The sequence below is a fragment of the Bufo bufo genome, chromosome 3, assembly GCF_905171765.1.
Source record: "Bufo bufo chromosome 3, aBufBuf1.1, whole genome shotgun sequence".
NCBI lineage: Eukaryota > Metazoa > Chordata > Amphibia > Anura > Bufonidae > Bufo > Bufo bufo.
The window spans coordinates 554,222,631-554,248,010 of NC_053391.1; the positions used below are offsets into that span (position 1 = coordinate 554,222,631).

At 43.5% G+C, this 25,380-nt stretch overlaps 1 protein-coding gene across 2 annotated transcripts in view; it reads left to right on the plus strand.

Annotated features, from left to right (window-relative positions):
* The window catches only part of ACVRL1 (activin A receptor like type 1), a 113,411-nt gene that overhangs the window by 62,005 nt on the left and 26,026 nt on the right, over positions 1-25,380 (plus strand). For both annotated transcript variants that reach the window (XM_040425468.1, XM_040425467.1), the window contains 2 exons: positions 7,071-7,268; positions 23,772-23,902. In XM_040425468.1, the coding sequence (XP_040281402.1) occupies positions 7,071-7,268; positions 23,772-23,902 (329 nt within the window). The remainder of the gene's footprint in view (positions 1-7,070; positions 7,269-23,771; positions 23,903-25,380) is intronic.

The window sequence follows — 25,380 nt, forward strand, 5'->3', positions numbered from 1 at the left end:
AAATGTGAACGAGGCTTAATAGAGCAAGTGGTTTTGCCACTTACATTATTATATATGTGTGTATATATATATATATATATATATATATATACAGTTGCAAGAAAAAGTATGTGAACCCTTTGGAATGATATGGATTTCTGCACAAATTGGTCATAAAATGTGATCTGATCTTCATCTAAGTCACAACAATAGACAATCATAGTCTGCTTAAACTAATAACACACAAAGAATTAAATGTTACCATGTTTTTATTGAACACCCCATGTAAACATTCACAGTGCAGGTGGAAAAAGTATGTGAACCCTTGGATTTAATAACTGGTTGAACCTCCTTTGGCAGCAATAACTTCAACCAAACGTTTCCTGTAGTTGCAGATCAGACGTGCACAACGGTCAGGAGTAATTCTTGACCATTCCTCTTTACAGAACTATTTCAGTTCAGCAATATTCTTGGGATGTCTGGTGTGAATCGCTTTCTTGAGGTCATGCCACAGCATCTCAATCGGGTTGAGGTCAGGACTCTGACTGGGTCACTCCAGAAGGTGTATTTTCTTCTGTTTAAGCCACTCTGTTGTTGATTTACTTCTATGCTTTGGGTCTTTGTCCTGTTGCAACACCCATCTTCTGTTGAGCTTCAGCTGGTGGACAGATGGCCTTAAGTTCTCCTGCAAAATGTCTTGATAAACTTGGGAATTCATTTTTCCTTCGACGATAGCAATCCGTCCAGGCCCTGACGCAGCAAAGCATCCCCAAACCATAATGCCCCCACCACCATACTTCACAGTTGGGATGAGGTTTTGATGTTGGTGTGCTGTGCCTCTTTTTCTCCACACATAGTGTTGTGTGTTTCTTCCAAACAACTCAACTTTGGTTTCATCTGTCCACAGATTATTTTGCCAGTACTGCTGTGGAACATCCAGATGCTTTTGTGCAAACTGTAAACGTGCAGCAATGTTTTTTTTGGACAGCAGACGCTTCCTCTGTGGTATCCTCCCATGAAATCCATTCTTGTTTAGTGTTTTACGTATCGTAGATTCGCTAACAGGGATGTTAGCATATGCCAGAGACTTTTGTAAGTCTTTAGCTGACACTCTAGGATTCTTCTTCACCTCATTGAGCAGTCTGCGCTGTGCTCTTGTAGTCATCTTTACAGGACGGCCACTCCTAGGGAGAGTAGCAGCAGTGCTGAACTTTCTCCACTTATAGACAATTTGTCTTACCGTGGACTGTCTTACCTTGGGAATACTTTTATAACCCTTTCCAGCTTTATGCAAGTCAACAATTCTTAATCGTAGGTCTTCTGAGAGCTCTTTTGTGTGAGGCATCATTCACATCAGGCAATGCTTCTTGTGAAAAGCAAACCCAGAACTGATGTGTGTTTTTTATAGGGCAGGGCAGCTGTAACCAACACCTCCAATCTCATCTCATCAAGTTGCCTGACACCTCACTCCAGTTAGCTCTTGGAGATGTCATTAGTCTAGGGGTTCACATACTTTTTCTACCTGCATTGTGAATGTTTACACAGTGTGTTTAATAAAAACATGGTAACATTTAATTCTTTGTGTGTTATTAGTTTAAGCAGACTGTGATTGTCTATTGTTGTGACTTAGATGAAGATCAGATCACATTTTATGACCAATTTGTGCAGAAATCCATATCATTCCAAAGGGTTCACATACTTTTTCTTGCAACTATATATATATACAGTGAGGAACAGAAGTATTTGAACACCCTTTTGCGAGTTATCCTGCTTAGAAATCATGAAGGGGTCTGAAATTCACATTGTAGGTGCATTCCTACTCTGAGAGACAGAATAAAAAAAATAAAAAATAAAATCAGGAAATCACATTGTATGATTTTTAAAGAATTTATTTGTCTTGCACTGCTGAACATACGTAATTGAACACCTGATAAAATCAATGTTAATACTTGGTACAGAAGCCTTTGTTTGCAATTACAGAGGTCAAACGTTTCCTGTAGTTCTTGACCAGGTTTGCACACACTGCAACGGGGATTTTGGCCCACTCCACACAGATCTCCTCTAGATCTGTCAGGTTTCGGGACTGTCGCTGAGCAACACGGAGTTTCAGCTCCCTCCAAAAATGTTCTATTGGATTTAGGTCTGGAGACTGGCTAGGCCACTCCAGAACCTTGATATGCTTCTTATGGAGCCACTCCTTGGTTATTCTGGCTGTGTGCTTTGGGTCGTTGTCATGTTGGAAGACCCAGCCACGACCCATCTTCAATGCTCTGACTGAGGGAAGGAGGTTGTTGCCCAAAATCTCACAATAAATGGCCCCATTCATCCTCTCCTTAATACAGTGCAGTCGTCCTGTCCCCTTCGCAGGAAAAGCACCCCCAAAGCATGATGTTACCACCCCCATGCTTCATAGTAGGGATGGTGTTCTTGGGATGCAACTCATCCTTCTTTTTCCTCCACGACGAGTGAAGTTTAGACCAAAAAGTTCTACTTTGGTCTCATCTGACCACATGACTTTTTCCAATGCCTCCTCTGGATCATCTAGATCAGGGGTGGCCAAACTTACATACACAAAAAGCCAAAAAACAACAACATATGACTACCAGGAGCCACAAGCTATAAAATTAAACACAAGTCACCGTATTTTTTGCCCTACAAGATGCACCTAGGTTTTAACAAAGAAAAATAAGATAAAATAAATATTTTTCATCCGATCTGAGGTCTGCTAAAAATATTTTTTTCTTATTTTTCATTAGCAGAGAAAAAAACAAAAAATATATCTTTCATCAGACCCCTAAATCAGATCCTAATCTGACCCACAATAAGATCCCCAAACCTCATCAGACCTCCAAATCAGACCCCCAAAATATGATCAGGCAACACAAATCTGACTCCCAGTGTCAGACCCTCAGTGCTCAGATCTCCCCCCCCCCCATGCTCAGATATCCCCCCTTCTCAGATCTGACCCCCCATGATCAGACCTGACCAACCCATGCTCAAACAAGACCCCCATGATTAGATATGCCCCCCATGCTCAAATCTGAACCCTCATGCTCTGATCATTCCTCTCATGCTTATATCAGACTTCCATTGTCCAGATCAGGACCCACCCATGCTCAGATCAGAACCTCCCATGCTAAGATCAGAACCCCATGCTCAGTTTTATAATTCAAAAAAAATATCTTCCCTCTCCTGATCAGGCACTGGGCTCCTGCTATTCTGCAGGTCTGACACGCTCTCCACTGTGACCTGATGAGCACAACATCAGGTCATAGTCTATGTCTCCACATACTACGTTCTCACACTGTGTGCATCAGGACATAGTGAAGAGTGAGCTGGAGCTGCAAAGTACTAACAGTGCCTGATCAGGAAAAGAGATCTGAGCATGGGGTGGAGAGTGAGCCGCCTGACTGCTTCCCGGCTCCACAGCTAGAGCCTCACTTGAAGAAGCAAAGAGCCTCATGTGGCTCAAGAGCCACAGGTTGGCCACCCCTGATCTAGATGGTCATTGGCAAACTTCAGACGGGTCTGGACATGTGATAACTTGAGCAGGGGAACCTTCCGTGCAATGCATGATTTGAAACCATGACGGCGTACTGTTCTACCGACAGTGACCTTTGAAACTGTGGTCCCAGCTCTCTTCATGTCATTGACCAGCTCCTCCCTTGTAGTTCTGGGCTGATTCCTCACCTTTCTTAACATCAGTGATACCCCACGAGGTGAGATCTTGCATGGAGCCCCAGTCCGAGGGAGACTGACAGTCGTCTTTAGCCTCTTCCATTTTCTAACAATTGCTCCAACAGTTGATCTATTTTCACCAAGCTGCTTGGCAATTGCCCCATAGCCCTTTCCAGCCTTGTGGAGGTCCACAATTTTGTCTCTGGTGTCTTTTGACATCTCTTTGATCTTGCCCATGGTAGTAGTTGGCGTCTGACTGACTGTGGTTTGGACAGGTGTCTTTTTTTTTTAAACCAATTGTTTTTATTTCTGTTTTTCCAAAAGTTTGTTACATTAGCTCATTACAATTTTCGTTACATTTTTCTCACATCCGTGTACACTACATAGACGATTACAGTGTAAAGTTAAAACCTTTAGTACATATTATGATGCAACATCTGTGAACACTTTATTGATTAGCTTGTATTTTTTTAATGAATATCATAATAAACATTTTGATGAACTGTTTCATAAAACATTGAACATTGACCTCCCCCCTCCCTCCCCATCCATGCTACCTATCCTCCCTCTTCTGTGTATATAATATGTCTCGCTCTTTACATCAGGACACTTTGGGGTTCTCAAATTGCAAATTTCAAAGAACTTCAGTAAACTAATGGTATTCCTATCATAAAAACAAAGAGTGCCAGGGATCTGATGGGTTCAGTTTCAAAAACCATTCCGTATGTTGGAATGGTCGCACCAACTCCCGCCTTTCCTCTAATGAAAAAAAAAGCCGAAATGTATGGTCTCCATTTCCCAAAAAATGATTTAGTTAGTTTGGATTTTTGGTATTCTGTCTCAATTTGAAATTTTTCCTTAGTTGTTTCCGTTTGTTTGGACAGGTGTCTTTAAAGAGCTCAGACAGGTGCTACTAAGTTAGATTAATGAGTGGAGTAGAGGTGGACTTTTTAAAGGCACAGTAACAGGTCTTTGAGAGCCAGAATTCTTGCTGTTTCTCAGGTGTTCAAATACTTATGTTCAGCAGTGCAAGATTGCAAGATAAATAAATTCTTTAAAAATCATACAATGTGATTTTCTGAATTTTCTTTTTTATTCTGTCTCTCAGAGTGGGAATGCACCTACAATGTGAATTTCAGACCCCTCCATGATTTCTAAGTGGCAGAACTTGCAAAATCACAGGGTGTTCAAATACTTCTGTTCCTCACTGTATATACAAACTGAACAAAAATATAAACACAACACTTTCGGTTTTGCTCCCATTTTGCATGAGCTGAACTCAAAAATCTAAAACATTTTCTACATACACAAAAGACCCATTACTCTCAAATATTGTTGAAATCTGTCTAAATCTGTGTTAGTGAGCACTTCTTCTTTGCTGAGAAAATCCATCCCACCTCACAGGTGTGGCATATCAAGGTGCTGATTAGACAGCATGAATATTGCACAGGTGTGCCTTAGACTGCCCACAATAAAAGATCACTCTGAAATGTGCAGAGTTTCGCCTTACTGGGAAAGGGGTCAGAAAACCAGTCAGTATCTGGTGTGGCCACAATTTGCCTCACGCAGTGCAACACATCTCCGTCGCATAGAGTTGATCATGGTGTTGATTGTGGCTTTTGGAATGTTGGTCCACTCCTCTTCAATAGCTGTGCAAAGTTGCAGAATCTTGGCAGGAACACGCTGTCGTATACGCCGATCCAGAGCATCCCAAACATGCTCAATGGGTGACATGTCCAGTGAGTATGCTGGCCATGCAAGAACTGGAATGTTTTCAGCTTCCAGGAATTGTGTACAGATCCTTGCAATATGGGGCAGTGCCCATACCATAACCCTACAACACCATGGGCCACTCGATCCACAACGTTGACATCAGCAAACCGCTCACCCACACGACGCCCGTCGCCACACACGTTGTCTGCCTGTCACACCGGTGACAGGTTTTAGAAGGTCTGAAAGATTATCTGCATATTAGTGATCTGACAGTCTCTTTTGGTTTTGGTTTAACTTTGTCTGTGTGTTGCTTGTATGTCCACACCTCCTGTTCAGGTGTGGATCATGTGACCTTTACCTCCCCCTATTTAGTCTGACTCTACCCATCACTCCTTGCTCTGGATAGCTTCATTTGGTTTTTGGAAGAGCTGGAGTGTGGTTCTAGTTGAAGTCCTGTTCATCCATCATCCATCAGCCTCAGAAGTTAAGTGTTCCGTTTGTTGTATTTTGTATTCCCCCCACCTTTGTTGTTTACTAGGGCTCAGCGAGACGCTGGTTCCTTCACCAGGGAAGGAGCAGGTAGTCTCTGCCCTGTCATTAACATTAGGGCATCCGAGGGCCACCAGGGTTTTCTAGGTTCCTGTGTATGGGCATCTCTACCATCGAGAGGTGCCAATACGGATAGGAGTTAGGGCCAGGAGCAGGGTTTTATAGGTGGTGACCCTTTTCCTTCCCTAGCGGTGAGGCCTAGTGTCTTTCCTTCTTGTTGTCTTTTGGTGTTCTCCCCTACTACATCTGCCCTGAACAGTGAAAAACAGGACTCATCCGTGAACAGAACGCCTCTCTAACCTGCCAGACGCCATCGAATGTAAGCATTTGCCCACTCAAGTCGGTTACGACGACGAACTACAGTCAGTTCCAGACCCCGATGAGGACGATGAGCTTTCCTGAAAATGTTTCTGACAGTTTGTGCAGAAAGTCTTTGGTTATGCAAACCGATTGTTGCTGCAGCTGTCCGGGTGGCTGGTCTCAGACGATCATGGAGGTGAACATGCTGGATGTGGAGGTCCTGGGCTGGTGTGGTTACACGTGGTCTGCGCTTGTGAGGCCCCGGTTGGATGTACTGCCAAATTCTCTTAAACGCACTTGGAGACGGCTTATGGTAGAGAAATGAACATTCATTGCACAGGCAACAGCTCTGGTAGACATTCCTGCAGTCAGCATGCCAATTGCACGCTCCCTCAAACGTTGCGACATCTGTGGCATTGTGCTGTGTGATCAAACTGCACATTTCAGAGTGGACCTTTATTGTGGGCAGTCTAAGGCACACCTGTGCGATATTCATGCTGTCTAATCAGCACCTTGATATGCCACATCTGTGAGGTGGGATGGATTATCTCGGCAAAGGAGAAGTGTTCACTAACACAGATTTAGACAGATTTGTGAACAATATTTGAGAGTAATGGGTCTTTTGTGTATGTAGAAAATGTTTCAGAGCTTTGAGTTCAGCTCATGCAAAATGGGAGCAAAACCGAAAGGGTTGCGTTTATATTTTTGTTCCGTGTATATATATATATATATATATATGTGAATGCCATGTAAATAGACCCATCCTGCCTTATTTATAGAGATTATACCCTACCTTTGCAAAATAAGTTAATGCAATGTAATAAAATAAAAGTGCCACCTCTTGTTTTCAGGTCTTGCAGTGGTGCATTCTCAGAATGGTGACTACCTTGATATTGGTAACAACCCAAGAGTTGGCACCAAACGATACATGGCACCAGAAGTCCTGGATGAAACCATCCGCACAGATTCATTTGAATCTTACAAACAGACAGATGTGTGGGCATATGGATTGGTATTATGGGAAATATGTAGGAGAACAATTATAAATGGTGAGTTCTGAACACATACAATATTCTTATGTTCATAGATATTCTACCAGCTTTGATTCTAGCATGCACAGGTTAACATACACAAGAAAAACCCCACATAAATGTTGGGCAAAATTGTCTGACCCTAAAGAAGCCAGCTCAGCATCATAAAGTAATCCTAAAAAAGCAAACTGAGACTAAACAGGCTAAAATAAACAGTAATTTTATTAAATACATAACTATGACAAAAAGACACAAAAGTACATCAAAAGATGTGGTACGAATCACTCCTGAGGAATAGTATAACACAGATATATATATAAAAAACAAAAACAAAAAAAAAACAGAAGTTGTCTTGTTAGTGTTAAATCTCAAGGTAGCAATACAAAGAGGTAGTGCAACACAAAGGTAAGATATATGTAAAACCCTAAAATAAGGGAAAATATCAAAAAGTGGTATGCAACTACCTAACTTGTATATAAAAGTAAAAAATGACAAACAATAAACTGGCAGTCACAGTGAATCACTATCAATGTATGCTTCCCAAACCTCCTAACAGAGATAAAGTGCAAAGTGCAAAAGCAAACACAATGCCCTCATATTACTGACAATAGAATCCCATAAACCTACCCATGAAGTTAGGGGGAGATGATTCCTCAGGAGACCTGTACACCCTAGCTTTGATTCAAGTATGTTTTTTGAGAAAGTCTCAATATATAGCATACAAGTCAGTACACATTGATGATGGCATGTATTCAAGACATTCCTGATGATAGGTGACACACATGTAAAGCAAATTAGGGTTGTTTCGGGTATCGAATTTTCCATACCCAATCAATACTTTTGTCCCGGTATCGATACGATACCGGGATTTGCCTTTTATCGATACTAGGCTGTGTATCACAGCTCAGTATCAGAGAACATGCATCGCACTGCTCTCAGCGCGGCCATGTTCCCTCAGCAGCACGGGGAGAAGGAAGCAGTCTCTCCCTCCCCCTGTGCCGCTGCCACCAATGGGAACGACTAGGAGGGGAGGGCACACTGCGCCACCAATGATAACTAGCGTTTAATACATTACAAATACAGGCGGCAGAAACACATTGCCGGCACCCGACCTCTGACAGGGTGCTGCGATCTGCGACAATTAACCCCTCAGGTGCCGCACCTGAGGGGTTAACTGCCGCTGATCGCAGCTCCCTGTCATAGAGGTCGGGTGCCGGCAATATGTTTCTGCCGCCGGCTATATTTGTATTAAACGTTAATCATTGGTGGCGCAGTGCACCCCCCTCCAGTATTAAAAACATTGGTGGCACAGTTCACCCTCCCCCTTCCTACTCCCCAGTGTTAAAATCATTGGTGGCACAGTGCGCCCCCTCCCCCCCACCCCCCAGTATTAAAATCATTGGTGGCATTGGCCACAGAGTCCCCACACCTCCTCTCATTGGCGGCAGTGGCAACTTCTAATCGAAGCCCCAGTAGTGTAATCCTGGGGCTCTGATCGGTTACCATGGCAGTCAGGACGCTACTGAAGCCCTGGCTGCCATAGTCAGCTTCCTGCTGCTGTGTGTACTATGCACAGTGCAGCAGGGAGAGTGTAAGATCCTATTCACCCTGATAGAGCTCTATCAGGGTGAATAGGACAAGGGATTAAAAGATCCCAGGTTCTAGCCCTTAAGGGGGGAAATAGTTATTAAATAAAAAGGTAAAAATAAAAAATAAAAGTTTTAAAAAAAAACACACCAAAATATTAAGTATAAATCACCCCCTTTCCCAATTTTACATATAAAATGTATAAACAATAAATAAACATATTACAGATCGCCACGTCTGAAAAGTCCAAACTATTAAAATATTTAAAAAATCTCCTATGCGGTGAACGCCGTAAAAGAAAAAAGAAAAACAGCGCGATTCGCCATTTTTTTTTAGTCACCTTGTCCCCCCAAAAAATAGGATAGGACTGTTCTATTATGGGGACATTCCATTAAATACGGAATGCACGCGGCTTTTTTTGGCGTTTTTATTTTTTTTGTGTAGTATCGAATGGTATCAAGTATCGCAATACTTTTTTATGGTATCGAAACCGAATCAAAATTTTGGTATCAAAATAACCCTAAAGCAAATTGTGTCTTGTTATCCCAAAAAAGCATTAGTAGGCAATGAATAGGACAATTCAAATGACATATTATTGCAATATACATGCAATAAAATGCTTTTTTATGTACATTACATTTTCCTCTTTGGTAGCGCCCCCTGCTGTTTATCCTTCTGGTCCACCTTCTCCTGCATTCAGAGGTGGACTGACATGCTCATTAGCTTCCCTACTCCCTCCTAGTCCCCGCAGTGCTAGTGATCTCCTAGAGAAGCAGGGGAAGTGGTCCAGACACCTTTCCTTCATTCATCCCTACTTCTAAATTCATACAAATATATAGCTATATCTCTAGACAACAGAGAAGGAGAAGGTGGGGGCATTACATACTACATGTATCTCTGGGGCTATACATCATGGAATATTTTGTATGCAGGAGAGGAAGGGGTTAATAAGAGCTGGAAGATGCAAATGCTTGATGAACTTCTGCCAACCGACAGAAAGAAAATAAAGTCCTCCCGATAAGGGCTCATGCACACGACCGTATGTATTCTGCAGTCCACAAAAAACGGATCCGCAAAAAAAAAACTATGACATCCGTGTGCATTTCGTATTTTGCGAAACTGAACAGCTGACCCCTAATAGAACAGTCCTATCCTTGTCCGTAATGCGGAACGGAAATACATCAAACATTGCCCCCCGCGGCTCCAGTCAGTACAGTGGGGGATGGCGATTATGGCTTAGGGCTCATGCACACAACCGTAGTTTTAGTCCATATCTAATCCGCGTTTTTTGCAGATCAGATGCGGATCCATTTATCTCAATGGGGCCACAAAAGTCCATTCCGCAGCCCTGCAACAAAATAGAGCATGTCCTATTCTTCCGTTATGCAGACAAGGAAAGGACATTTCTGCAGGAGTAAAAAAAAATGGCGTCATGCACTCGGCTAGTATCCGTGTTTTGCTGATCTGCGATTTGCAGACCGCAAAACACGGCCGTGTTCATGAGCCCTTATTTTATTACTTTTATTATTTTACACCATGCTGAGCCTTTTTTAATGTAATTGAACGGACAACCACTTTAGGCCCTCATTAAAAATCTGTAATTGACATGCAATTTTTGGTACTGGTATCCCTGCGACAAAGGTACTACCGGGCTATGTTATGTCCCACTTTTCAGATGCAAATGCAGGCTCTCCTCCTTATGTATATACATCCATTAAAATGCAAATGATAGTGTCACAGAACACAGTGATGCCACAATGCATACAGTGATGTCACAGTACAGTGAATAAATCCGGTGGAGTCACAGTACACGGTAAACAACCAAGATTAGGTAACAACACAGAAATAATAGCTTTTGTGATGTCAGAGTTCTAGGCTGATGCACACAGCAATAACACATAGTGATGTCATAGCGCATGGATAATAAATACTGTGAAGTCATACAAAATGCTTACTGCTTACAGTGATTCACAATATAACAATGATGCACAAAGGAATGTTGAAGAATATAAAGACAATTACGTCAAAGCTAATAACTAAGGAACACAGTGATGTCATAAAACTGGCATAGTAAATACAGAATTAAAATACAAGTAATAAGCACACAGTGATATCACAATACAAATACGGGAATATTTTATGTAATTATGCTATAGCACAAGGCTAATAAACACAGTGGTAAATCTAAAAGATAATGGACACAGTGATATTACAGCACAGAAAATAAACACTGGTATTCCACAGTTTGCAAAATGGCCCGGGTGAGACTGCAGTCTCTGCACCCCATATAGTTATGTACCTGCTTCACAATTTAAGAAAGGGAAAAACTGGTTGGGAATTTGGGTGGTGTAAGGCCCCTTTCACGCGAGCGAGTTTTCCGCGCGGGTCCAATGCGTGACGTGAACGCATAGCACCCGCACTGATTCCTGACCCATTAATTTTAATGGGTCTGTGTACATGAGCGTTGTTTTTCACGCATCAGTTCTGCGTTGCATAAAAATCGCAGCATGTTCTATATTCTGCGTTTTTCACGCAGCCCTGGCCCCATAGGCTCCTTTCACACGGGCGAGTATTCTGCGCGGATGCGATGCGTGAGTTGAACGCATTGCACCCGCACTGAATACCGACCCATTCATTTCTATGGGGCTGTTCACATGAGCGGTGATTTTCACGCATCACTTGTGCGTTGCGTGAAAATCGCAACAAGCTCTATATTGTGCGTTTTTTTCACGCAACGCAGGCCCCACAAAAGTGAATGGGGTTGCGTGAAAATCGCAAGCATCCGCAAGCAAGTGCGGATGCGGTGCAATTTTCACGCACGGTTGCTAGGAGACGATCGGGATGGAGACCCGATCATTATTATTTTCCCTTATAACATGGTTATAAGGGAAAATAATAGCATTCTGAATACAGAATGCATAGTAAAATAGCGCTGGAGGGGTTAAAAAAAATAAAATAAAAATTTAACTCACCTTAATCCACTTGCTCGCGCTGCCGGCATCTCGTCTGTCTCCTTCTTTGCTGAACAGGACCTGTGGTGACGTCACTCCGGTCATCACATGATCCATCACATGATCTTTTACCTTGGTGATGGATCATGTGATGGACCATGTGATGACCGGAGTGACGTCACCACAGGTCCTGTTCAGCAAAGGAGACAGAAGGAGATGCCGGGCTGCGCGATCAAGGTGAGTTAAATTATTATTATTATTTTTTTAACCCCTCCAGCCCTATTTTACTATGCATTCTGTATTCAGAATGCTATTATTTTCCCTTATAACCATGTTATAAGGGAAAATAATACAATCTACACAACCCCGATCCCAAGCCCAAACTTCTGTGAAGAAGTTCGGGTTTGGGTACCAAACATGCGCTTTTTTTCTCACACGAGTGCAAAACGCATTACAATGTTTTGCACTCGCGCGGAAAAATCGCGCGTGTTCCCGCAACGCACCCGCACATTTTCCGGCAACGCCCGTCTGAAAGAGGCCATAGAGGTGAATGGGGCTGCGTGAAAAACGCATTGCATCCACAAGCAAGTGCGGGTGCGATGCGTTTTTTTTACTGATGGTTGCTAAGAGATGTTGTTTGTAAACCTTCAGTTTTTTATCACGCGCGTTAAAAAACGCATCAAAACGCATTGCACACGCGCAGAAAAAACTGAACAACTGAACGCAATTGCAGACAAAACTGACTGAAATTGCTTGCAAAATGGTGCGAGTTTCCCTGAACGCATCCGGACCTAATCCGTCACACTCTTGTGAAAGAGGCCTAAGGGAGACTTAGCATGTTGATGCAGGAATGCAGAATTTTGTAACTACACCTTCCAACTGTCCTGGACCCAGCGGTATGTCAGTCTGTCCTAATTTTAACTGTATCTGTGTCCCTAGAGTTGAATGCAATGATGAAGCAGGGTGCCGTTAGCTCCCTTCTCCACCATTCGCCACCTCCCCTGCAGCAGAGCGATGCAGTGACGTCATCACACCTGCTGGGCTGAGTAGGAGAGTGCACCGCGCGCGTGTGTGTATATGTATGTATGTATGTGTATGTATGTATATATATATATATTTAGCCTTTATGCCATTAGCCCCTATTATCAGCCCTTATGCCTCATTAACCCTCATTATGCCTCTCATTAGCCCCGGTTATGCCTCATTAGACCCCGTTATGCCTCATTAGACCCCATTATGCCTCTCATTAGCCTCCATTATGCCCCCAGCAGCCTAATTTTTTATCAAATAAAAAACAACTTACCTCTCTGCTCCTGGACGCCGCCGCCTGCGATCCTCTTCCTCCTGCTGTCAGCTGTGCTCTGAACTGGCGCGCACAGCGTGACGTCACAAATCGCCTCACGCTGTGCGCAGCCGACAGCTGAGGACCAGGAAGCGGTAAGTACATAGCGTTCACCGCTTCCTGGTCCTCCGGGACTAATGAGCGCTTCCAAAATGGAAGCGCTTATTAGTATTCGCTGGCCAGCAGGCTTGATTAGGGTGTGCCTGTGTGCATGCCTATGTAACCACTGTGTGTGAGCATTAAGGGAGCATATTGCTGTGTGGGGGCACAAAGGTGGAAAAACTACTATATAGTGCACAAAATGGTGCATAACTACAGTATAGGGGCACTAAGGGGACATTCTAATGTGTGGGGGCATTAGAGGGGCATCACTATTGTGAAGGGGCACTAAGGGAGAATCCTAGTGTGTGTGGGAACTAAGAAAGCATTCTACTGTGAAGGGTGCATTAAGGTGGAATAACTACTGTGTGGGGCACAAAGATGCCTTCCTTGCATTGAAATCAATGGGTCTGCAAAAAATGCAGATGGCACACGGACCACTTCTGTATTTTGCGGATCCGTGGTTTACAGACCGCAAAATGCTGACGGTTGTGTGCATGACGCCTAAGTAAAAACATTATAAACCCAGTGGTGTATCTTGGTTTTGTGCTGCCCTAGGCGAGACTAAACTCGGGCACCCCCCTAATATAAATTTGACCCACCCCTTCCTGTCAAGGCCAAAGTTTTTGAAGACAGCAAGCTCAGGGATCAGTGCATTGGTGGCCGGGGCCTGGCCTCAGTGTTCACGGTGACCGTATCACGGTCGGCGTGACTATCACATACGTGACACAGAGGGAGGGAACAAGGAAGGCCCTGCCCAAGTGAGAGGGAAGGTGGTGACCCCTGACTCACCTAGCGGCTGGCACCTGGCTGCCCTGACGTCCCTAGACGGGTTCCTCACCCGTACGCCGATCACGTGCCTAAAGCCCTGGCTTTTCCTAAGCTGAGCCCTAGATAGTGAACAGGGCGGTGGGAACACTAGTCCGCACCACTAGCTCTAAAGGAAAACACCAAGGGAAGGACAGACAATACAAACTCAACATATAATCCCAGGTGGGCGACAACAGGAGACAACAAGAAGCCCAACAGGGATCCGGAGGGTAGCACTCTGGAACGACAACCAGGATTCACAACTCCAGTGGGTCAGTATAGATGTCCAGGCAGGAAGCTCTATAACTGGCAACTAGAGAAGTGTGAGGGGAGAATATAAGGAGGTTGGGAGTGGCAGACAAGAAACAGCTGAGGAGGAGAAGCTACGGATCCCTGAGAGAGACAAAAAGGATAGCAAGGCAAACACAGAAAACAATCACTAAGAAACAACGTGATCTTTAGATATAGAGCGCGCAGCCACCCGCTGCGACCTCCTGACCCCGGGTATAACGGAGTCAGACGTGGCTCTTGATACCCTCGTGACAGACCGTGTGCAGGATCCGTTCTGCACTTGGAGGAGATAAGGCTCACCCTAGCGTTGCCGGCCCGTGACTCCACCTCTGTGTGACGTCACGACGGCAACGCGCGGACGCAAAAGGCAGGGGAGGTCGGGAGGAAGTCAGGAGGAGGAGGAAGTAAGTCTTTCAACTCTTTTACTATGCGGCGCCGGCGATGCCGCTCGCATAGTGAAGGATCGGACAAGGGGCAAAAAAAATATTTAGCATATTGTGTAACTATCACTAAGCAAACAAGGCATTTTGCCGCCCCATTGGAAAGTGCCGCCCTAGGCAAATGCCTTGTTTGCCTCGTGATAGATACACCCCTGCGATAAACCATGTGCATGAGGCTGTGTAATACTGTCAGGCGTATATGACAAAGGTTGTAGAGAAAAAAGCCTCAAGCTTGCCACAATTTGTTTCAGATCCATATGCAACTTGACCAGAAAAACACTGCATATGTCTGCAAAATCTGAGGCCTACGGAGGTACAGTGTAGGCCCCATTATGGATGAGTTGAGAAATTGAGATTTATTTTTTTCAGTGCAAATTTAAAAATGTGAGCAGATCTGTGAGCTGCTGTGGTCAGGAATGTGACTTTATAAATGTCACTATATAATGCCCATGATGGGGCATTGTTTTTACATTATGTTAAGGGATAAGACTAAGACTCCCCAGTACCTCTGTTAAGATCTCATCTTAATGGTTCACTTGTAATTTTTTTTTATTTTTTTACTCCTAATATAAAAAAAAGAGTATTTATAATTAAAACCACTAGGGGGCAAAGTGTTGCATCATATTAGAAACATTAAATCCTGCTTTTTGTCCATACTAAGTACAGTTTCTACATTTAGATAAAGGCTAAATGTAGCTCCATATACTAATCACAGCACCATGCGGTGCAGAAAGGAAAATGATTTCAAGAATAACTTTCCACATTTACCTATTACTATCAGACCCAATCTTTTATATACAGCATGTAAACTAATCTTTATTTTCTTAAGATTACATATTATAAGGTTTGTCTGGGATTAGAAATATTGGACTGCTTTCCCCCCCCCAGAAACAGGGTCATATCTGTCCTTCAAATGTGTCTGCTATTTTAGCTGAGCTGTGAATAGGGCTGATCTGCAGTACCTGACACCGCCCATGGACAGATGTGGCACTGTTTCTGGAGGAAAAACCAAGCTGATCATTCTTCCAATCTCAGAATATTATTTAGCACATATATGTGCAGTATCTCAGACTTGGGGGTTTTTGCACGTGTTCTATGTACTGTAATGTTATTTATATCTTATGTTGTAATGTTATGTATGTCAGCAATGATAAGGTATGGTTGGCAATAGGAATGGAACTTACAATACAATTCTTTCCCTTTTGGTATGAGTGGGCTTGTACTACTTCCTGCCACAAGGGGGAGTTCTAGAGAGAGCTAGCTAAGCTAGTGAGGAAGTGTGAATATCTGCTCCCACTCCAAGGGTCTTAGGGCCACAGAATCAGCTCAACTGTGAGGAACTCTGCTCCAGGGAGACTGAAGGTGCGTGGATATTTTTCAGAGCTATGGCGCTACAGTCAGTGAAGGTGACCAGCAACTAAAGTTTCACACATCCTGTTGCAGGTGAGGGAGAACATGTTAAGACACCCATCATGATAACACAGGGCAGGCAAAACCAAAAGCCTGTATTTGTCAAGTGGACACCTACAGCCACCGGTGCTAGTTTATAGCCGTAGCAAAGGGAAATCGGGAGAGAGAGCAGGGGCCTGGGCCCCTGATGTTTTGTCCCAGGCCCCAAATGTCCTCCCTGTCAGCTAGATACAACTGTATTGCTGAGGACGGCAATACAATTGAATCTAATGCACTGGAAGAGCTGAAGGACCTGTGGTGACATCACAGATCATGTGACCAGTAAAACAGGCAGTGGTTGAGAAGAACCTGCGATGATGTCACCATCATGTGACCAGTTCAGGGGAGGACGGCAGTGAAGAGAAGAAGTCCTGGGGGAAGAAACTGTGTTGATGTCTGCTACATGAGGAGAGTTAAGTGAAGGGAGAGGCAGAGCAATGCTGGTTATTGTGGTTATTTAACTGGACTGTATGTTAGGGCTGAAGGGAGGGATGTTATTTACATGGAACTGTGTGTTGGAGGTGGCTTGGGAGGGGGTCATGTTATTTACATGGGACTGTATATTGATGGCGGCTGTTGGAGGGAGTGATGTTATTTACATGGGACTGAATGTTGGAGGGGGCTGGGGCAGGGTGATGTTATTTACATGGGACTGTATGTTGGAGGCGGCTGTGGGAGCGAGTGATGTTATTTACATGGGACTATATGTCAGATGGGGCTGGGGGAGGCAGTAATGTGCATTTTGGAGCATTCCGTTCTGTTCAGTTCAATTTTGTCCTCATTGACAATGAATGGGGACAAAACTGAAGCGTATTTTTTTCCGGTATTAAGCCCCTATGACGGATCTCAATACCGGAAAACTAAAGCGCTAGTGTGAAAGTAGCCTAAACTATCTAAATTAAAGATGGTAATATTAAATCAGCCTATTAGTGTCTGCGTTAAAAAAAAAATTTTTTAAATCACAGCATTAACACATCCAGAACAAACTGTGTGTAAACCTGGCTTAATTCACTCTTATAAATTTGTCCATGTCTTTGCCCCCTGTTTGTTACCTTTTAATATACGGTACCTCAGCGCATTTATGAATTAAAGTGGAAATTTTGGTACTGATAATAATTACCTTTATTCGGCCAGCAGATTAGGTTGTATTGTGCAAATCAGCAAACTTTGCACTAATCCCGATTCTGAATCAGTTTGCCCATCTGTAATTGTAATGTGTTAATACAGTATTAAGCGTAAATCTGCTACATCTCGTAAAGCATTCATAGCCGTGCCACTAATCCCCGGTTTCAAATATGTGGCAGCTTGCAAAGACCTGTATATCTCTTTCACACTTCCACACAAGTGAACTATTTCTCATTACACACGACAATGAATTGCTTTAGCTAAAATAATCCGACAGGGCAAAACTTGATGCTTCCATTGGAACAAAACGCACACGGCGGGCCTGCTAATCAGCCCTTTGATTTCAACTGGTTGTGTTTTTCACAAAGGATTAGCTGTAAATTATAAACACTGTAATCTGGTGTCAGCACCCAGGTCCCTGATTAAAGCAGCCATTACATTCAATCAGCACTCTGTTTATTCAACACTGATTAGGAAACTAGCGGCATCAGAGGAGCTTGGAGCACTGCCATGTTTCCTGCAGCCTCCTGCCATAAATCTGAATGCAGGACAATTTCCACCAGAAAAGAGTGTCACTGGAGCACAGAATGCATGTTGTGATGTGGAGAATAGACCTTGCCAGGGGTTCAGTTTTGACACAGAGTCTATTTCAGCTTTGCAGTTCAGTCCCAACACTGATACAGAGTCTGACATTCACCCACAGAATTCTTCCAATAGTAATGAATGTGCAATGGCTGGTGGGTGTTAATAGCAGAAGGAAGAGAAGAGAGCCAAATAACGATAAAAAAGAAACCACATGAAGAGAATATATGTGTGCACTTATGAGTAGCAATTGCGTCATTATTAGCTGGAGCAGGGCTGGGACAAGGCCATTTGGTGCCCAGGGCGAAGATGGCAAACTGCGCCCCCCCCCCGTTTTTAAGAAAGAATCAATGTTGTTTCAAAACAAGAATATACTTAAAGCAATAGAACAAAGGACTGTGGGACTTTGAAAGTCACAGACACTATAAAGTTCCCCCCCATCATCATGTGCCAGTATAAAGTCCCCCCCATCATCATGTGCCAGTTTTGTAATAAGCCCCCCCAATGTGCCAGTAACACTATTGTAAAAAAAAACAAAAAAAAACCACTTATACTTACCTAAGTGTCAGCGATGCGATGCAGCCTCTTCCTGTGTCCCACGCTGTAATGTAAGGCTCAGGCGGCACGATGACATCATTGCGCCGGCCTCTGATAGGCTGCCGGCCTAGTGCCTGCAGCCAGGGGCGTACATAAAAATCACTGGGCCCCATAGCAGGAATCTAAATTGGGCCCCCATTCCCCTTTTATAGCCCCTCCCTTTGTTCCATGAACTATTCTTGCTGCTGCGTTTTTAATTTATGCCATCAGGGCCGGAATGGGATTACAAAACAGCCCTGGCACACAAAAGAGGTATAATAGATGCAGATGTATATTATATACAGCAGTGTACAGTTATGTGAGGTACGCGGTATAATAGATGCAGTGTGTACAGGTATATAGTATATTCCCTAGTGTTCTGATATGTGAGGTACAGGGTATAATAGATGCAGTGTGTACAGGTATATAGTATATACAGCAGTGTACTGATATGTGAGGTACGGGGTATAATATATGCAGTGTATACAGTATATACAGTAGTGTAATATGTGAGGTACGAGGTATAATAGATGCAGTGTGTACAGGTATATAGTAAATACAGCAGTGTATTGACACCTCGTACCTCAGATATCAGTACACTGCTGTATATACTATATATCTGTACACACTGCATCTATTATACCTCGTACCTCACATATATAGTATATACAGAAGTGTACTGATATCTGTACACACAGCATCTATTATACCTCATACCTCACATATCAGTGCACTGCGGTATATACTATATATCTGTACATATTGCATGTATAATACTGTGTAATATATGCAGTGTGTGTATATATATATATATATATATATATATATATACAGAGCAGTGTATTGATGTGACACATAGAAGGTATAATACTGTAGATGCAGTGTTTATAGAAATATGTGGTCAGTTATGCATTATAGTCACTGTGAGGTACATGAGGTAGTGGTAACTGTCTGAAGTAGTATACATGAGTGAGCAATGAGTAAAAACAGGGCATGGAGGGGGGGGGGGGGTAAATGATGAAAAGTGGAGGACCTCCTCTTACCTCTCCATTCCAGTCTGTATGGATCAATACAGAGCTGCTTGTGAACTTTTAATACTTGCTGTTAGGGGTTGAAGGACCTGTGATGATGTCATCACAGGTCCTGGCAGATGTACCTTTGAAACCTAGGAACTACACCATTTTTGGTGCAGTTCCTTTGCTAGATTCTGCAGGACCTGTGATGTTGAAGATGATGTCATCACAGGTCCTGGCAGATGCACTGTTCTAACCTGGGAACTACACTTTACACTGTGCAGTTCCCTTACAGGACCTGTGATGACATCATCAAAGGTCCTTTAGCTTTAGAAAGGTAAACAGGAGTAATTAGGGGGCGGGGCCTCTCCTCCACTTCGGTGCCTGCCTGCAGCCTATCAGAGGAAAGGGAAGGGACACGCCTCTCCCTCCCCTGCACCTCCGCTGGCACAGACAGTTTACAATGGAGATGAGCGCAATGGAAGCGCTCATCTCCCTGTGCCCGGCGGCGGCTGCTCACTTGGGGGGGGGGGGGGGGGTCATTTTAGTTGAGGGGGCACAGCATGATGTAGGGGGGGCCGTGGCTGGCACTTCACCTGCGCCCCCCTCCTGTCCGCAAATGGTAGCGCCCAGGGCACCCGCTCCTTCGGCCCCTGCCTTGTACCGGCCCTGAGCTGGAGGATAGGACTATATATGTAGTTAAAGGGATTGGAGCACATTTACTAAGACCGGGGGCGGACTGGGAACTTAAAGTGGCCCTGGAAAAAATACTAAAAGTGGCCCCATTTCGTAGTCAGGTCCACGTTGATGGAAGGCAGGGTTAGCAATACCATATTGTGGCACATTATACCACCCCCAACAGAGCCAAATACTACAGTCCATCACAAAATAGTGGCAAAATAAATCCCCAAAAACATCCACTGGCCGGACGTGAAGAGGGCTCAGACAGCCCCTTGGGCATCGGCCCACCAGGAAATTTCCCTGTAAGGTCTATGGCCATCCCGCCCCTGTTTACACCGGTCTTAGTTTCAGTCTTGCGCTGCCTCCAAGAATCATGATTTGGGGGGTACTATCTCTCCTTGGGGAGAACACGCTTCTCTGGAATTCTGGGAAGAAAGGGATGCAAATGAGCTCTTAGCAAGCTCATTAAGGTGCACACAGATTAAGGTGCTGTCCCCAAGGAGAGAGAGAACCCCACAAATCCTGACTTAGGCCTCTCACCCATTTAAGCAAGTACTCTCTGCTCTGCACTGATGAGGGCCAATCACTCCTAAACACCAGTCTGCAAATTAGGTGCTGGCTTAATTATTATCCAAATAAAGTCTCAAGGCCTATTGAACATTTACTTATAGGATATCTGCCTTACATTTGGTCGCATTAGAGGCAGAGCTTGCTAAGAGCTCATTTGCATTCCCTTCTTTTCAGAATCATCTAATTTATGATGAGTCGTGCGCCTCATCATACATTAGGCGCATCTGTGGCAGCCCTCGCGCCTTGTAGAAAAGCTATGCCAGCCCTAGCATAGTTTTTCATCAACATTTCCGCCAGTTTAAAGGCATAAATGTTAGCCAATTTGCCAGGGGCCGGAGTCTCAGCCTCAACATGCACCCTGACACCCCTCTTCTCTGCCTCCATCCCACCCAATAGCCGAACACGTCGTATAACCACCCATGCAACTAAGTAAGGGACTTGCGACTTGTTTTGGACTAAAATAGTCACAAGTCCCTTAAAGGGGTTTTCTCATCTCAGACAATGGGGGCATATCGCTAGGATATGCCCCCATTGTCTTATAGGTGCGGGTCCCACTGCTGGGACCCACACCTATATCGAGAACGGAGCCCCGAAAGTGAAGGAGAGCGCACTGCGCATGCACAACCGTCCTCCATTAATTTCTATGGGGCCGCCGAAAATAGCAGAGCGCTGGCTCGGCTATTGCCGTCTGCCCCATAGAAATGAATGGGAGCATGGGCGGCGCATGCGCGGCACGCTCCCATTCACTTCTATGGGAGAGGCGGGGATTAGCGCTTGGGACCCGCACCTATCAGACAATGGGGGCATATCCTAGCGATATGCCCCCATTGTCTAAGATGGGAATACCCCTTAAATAAATTACTGACCATCTTTTGATGATTTTTGGTTATGTTTTCCATGTTACTATCAAAAGAACAAAAACCTTAAATTCCTGCAGTTTTCACACTGGCCACTAAACCTAATAATATGCTGACACTTTCTATTCTATAGAAATCACTTTCAGTCCTCATCACCTATACATACAGTAGTTAACGTGAAATCCTCCTTTCAATCCTCTTTCACACAGTCAGTGTTAGGTCAGCGTTTGATCAGTGATTTCCATCAATGATTGTGAGTCAAATCCAGGTGTTGAGACTTCAAAGAGATATAGTAGGGAAAGATTTGCACCCGTTTCTGGCTTTGGCTCACAATAACTGATGAAAATCTCTGACCAAAACACTGACTGTGTGAAAGAGGCCAATAGGTGATACAGCTACTCCCTTTTCCACAAAATAACCTCTGCACAGACCACAGAACATACCTAGAACACTCCCCCATAGAAGTCAATGAGTCGTCTCTAGACTACAGGTTTATATTTTAATCAGTATAAAATAATATAGGTTATCCATTCCTTTTAAAGGGTTGTCAATGCCAGTTGATTGTTACAGGCTATGTACTGTACATCCGTGTGGCATTTTTAAATGGTCACTAACTTTTCACACAACCTTACATAAATCAATAGTACAAACAACCATAATAAACTATAATAAAATATGTCTTACCAGAGAGAAATGTCTAGTTCTCATGTTAGCAGCTGTTTACCCCCATCCTGACCCTACCCCTTGCTAATTTCTTTTTGCTTTGAAAAACGTCTTAAACCCATCCAGGAGAGATCAGCTCCACAGGTGGATGATATTACACATGTCAATATATGTCTATGGGGAGGGAAGGGGGAGGAGTGAGCAGGAGCTGAGTGAGACAGCACAAGTGCTTTATTCGCAACCATACAGGCCAGTACTTCTCTGTAATGTCCTCCATGATCCCGGGACTGCTGTGAGTGTGGCTTTAGGAAGCAGATTCTCTTCTACTTTCTGTGTGCCGTGGGTATGAGCTAGTCTCCTTCCACCAGATCTAGAACTACAAACTAGACATTCAGTGTGCACAGGTGAAAACTGCCAGATACAAGTCATATAGTGGCCCAAAATAGTTTTATTCCTCATATACACAAACACTGTACTATTGATTAATGCAAAATGCTTTGAAAGCTTAGGCACTCTTTAAATTATTATTCTCATTATTTGTATTACATTGCACCTACTGTGGGCTAAAATAATTTTCCTGATAGGTTTTCATTCAATATTTTGCTCCTAATTGTCTTCCATAGCTGCTTGCTTTCAAAAATTATATAGAACTGGAGAATTCTTACCTCTAGAAGGATCAACCTACATTAAATTCAAAGATCTCCAGCAATAGGGAAATGTCTCAAAAACACTGACTTAGGTCTCTCACTTTACCTTATATACTTGTAAGGCTGAAATGAGGCTGCATTTAGAAAGGTGTTTATCCTGTTAGAACCAAGCTAATTTAGTCAAATCTAGGAAACCATAGTTCTGCATACATTTTCATCACCATCTTCCTCTCCCTGGCAGCTAGAAATCAACCCGTGGACATCCAAACATGTCAACAACGAGATACATGCTTTGTTACTAAGCAGCAGCCCCAACACTGTTAAAGTGTAACTGTCATGTTTTCATCAAAAAATCACTTTCAGCATATGTTACTGCTGCTGCAGAATTATGCATAAAACAATCTTTAGTTTGTTCAGATACCACAGTTTTCACTGAGGTTTCTTATCACTCTGAAGCCTAATGCAGGCATGCAATGCCCCTCTGTCTTCTGTTTATACTAACGGGAAGACAGACAAGCCATAGCAACAGTCTTTTAAGGAACCAGTGGAAAGGGACAGGGGACATTAATGAAAGCTGTTATTATAAGGTAATTACAGATCTTTTGACAATCATTGACAGACTAACTCAGGTGTATATGCCTAGCTCTAATAAACTAGTAAATAAAAAATACGACAGTTATACTTAAATTTCACTGGCAAAACTAAATTTTTTAGGATATGAATCACTTGTGTAATAAACAGCTGCAATGGTTCTTAGTTGTACCTTAGTTATTAGTTCTACCTCCTAATACTTGTATGTAAATATTTTTCCTCTGTTCCTGTATTGTGGCTGGTTTAGGTATGGTGGAAGACTACAGGCCTCCATTCTATGACATGGTTCCACATGATCCGAGTTTTGAGGACATGAAGAAAGTTGTTTGCGTTGACCAACAAAGACCAAATATTCCTAACACTTGGAGTTCAGATAAAGTAAGTCAAGCAATAAGTAAAGTAACAAGTATAATGTTGTATATTATTATTCATTTTATTGGAATGCATACAGGGGTGCACCTAGATTTTCTGATGCTTGAGGCGAAAATTCAAAAATTTAAATGGCACATCCCCTCCATGCCAAATTCCCAAGGCAACCCCTCCCCTAGCCCTACTGTTAAAGACAAAACTGGGTGGACATTACTTGCAGCGCTACAAAACATATAGAAGAATACAGTACCACATACCTATTACATTAAGTGATTTATCCTGTGATGTAGATGTTCTCTTTCCTCATCTTCTCTATTCACACCAGACTACTGATAACTTTTTTAAATGTTGCATCTCGTTGGTAAAGAGTGTGGCAGACAAACATTTTAGGTTTTTCAATTTTCCTTCATCCTCCCCTCCTGATGCCCCAACTGTGTCCTCATGTTGCAACCCCCAATGCTGTGCGCGCTGTGCTCCCCAACGTCCCCAAACGTTATACTGCTAAAATAATAGTCCCATACAAATAGTCCCCCATAGCAATAGTGCTCCCTGACTGCTATCAATAGTAATAATGCCCTTTACAGTGCTACCAAGAGCAATACTGCTCTCCAAGAGTGTCCCCATTAGTATTAATGCCATCCATATTGTGCCCAATAATACCCCCCACCGTTCCCGCATTATTATAAATGCAACCATAGGGCATTCTATTTAATTTCTATTATTTACAACAGTAACAAGGCCCCTCTATAAGTCACCTCTTTAGAGTAGTAATCAGGCCCCCTTTAGTGCCCCAGTAGTTATGATGCCCACTATAATGGCCCAAGTATTTATAATGCCCCCTGTAGTAGCTCCAGAAGTTATACTGCCCCCCTTAAGTGCTCCCAGTATAATGTGCCCTTCAATGCTCCTGTAGTGCCCCCAGTATTTATAATGCCCACCTGCTGTTATAACTCTCCTGTAGTCTCCCTGTATTATAATGCCCCTTGCAGTGCCAGTATGTATAATGCCCCCTTGTAATGCCTATATGTATAATTTCTCCTGTAGTGTACCCTGTATTATATTGACTTCTTTAGTGCCCCCTGTATTATAATGCCCCCCTGTAATGCTCCAGACCAAAATCCCCCTGTAGTTCTCAAGCCTCATATACCCCCCTTGTAGTGCTCCATCCTGTAATGTCTGCCTACAGTGCTCCAGCCTGTAATGCCCCCCTGTCGTTCTTCATCCTGTAATGCCCTCTCTGTATTTCTTCAGCCTGTAATGACCCCACCCCCATAGTGCTTCAGCCTGTAGTGCCCACATATATACTTAAAAAACATTAAAATATAAATTTGACTCCCATCCATTGCCATCTGTGATATAGGCCACAGGCCTTTTCCAGCTTGTGTCCTGGGTGGCCACATCCCGGCGCCGGCGGTCATGATGACAACACCATGACCTCCTACCCCCAATCTCAGGTATCGTGATCACATTAGACTCATCAAAGGATT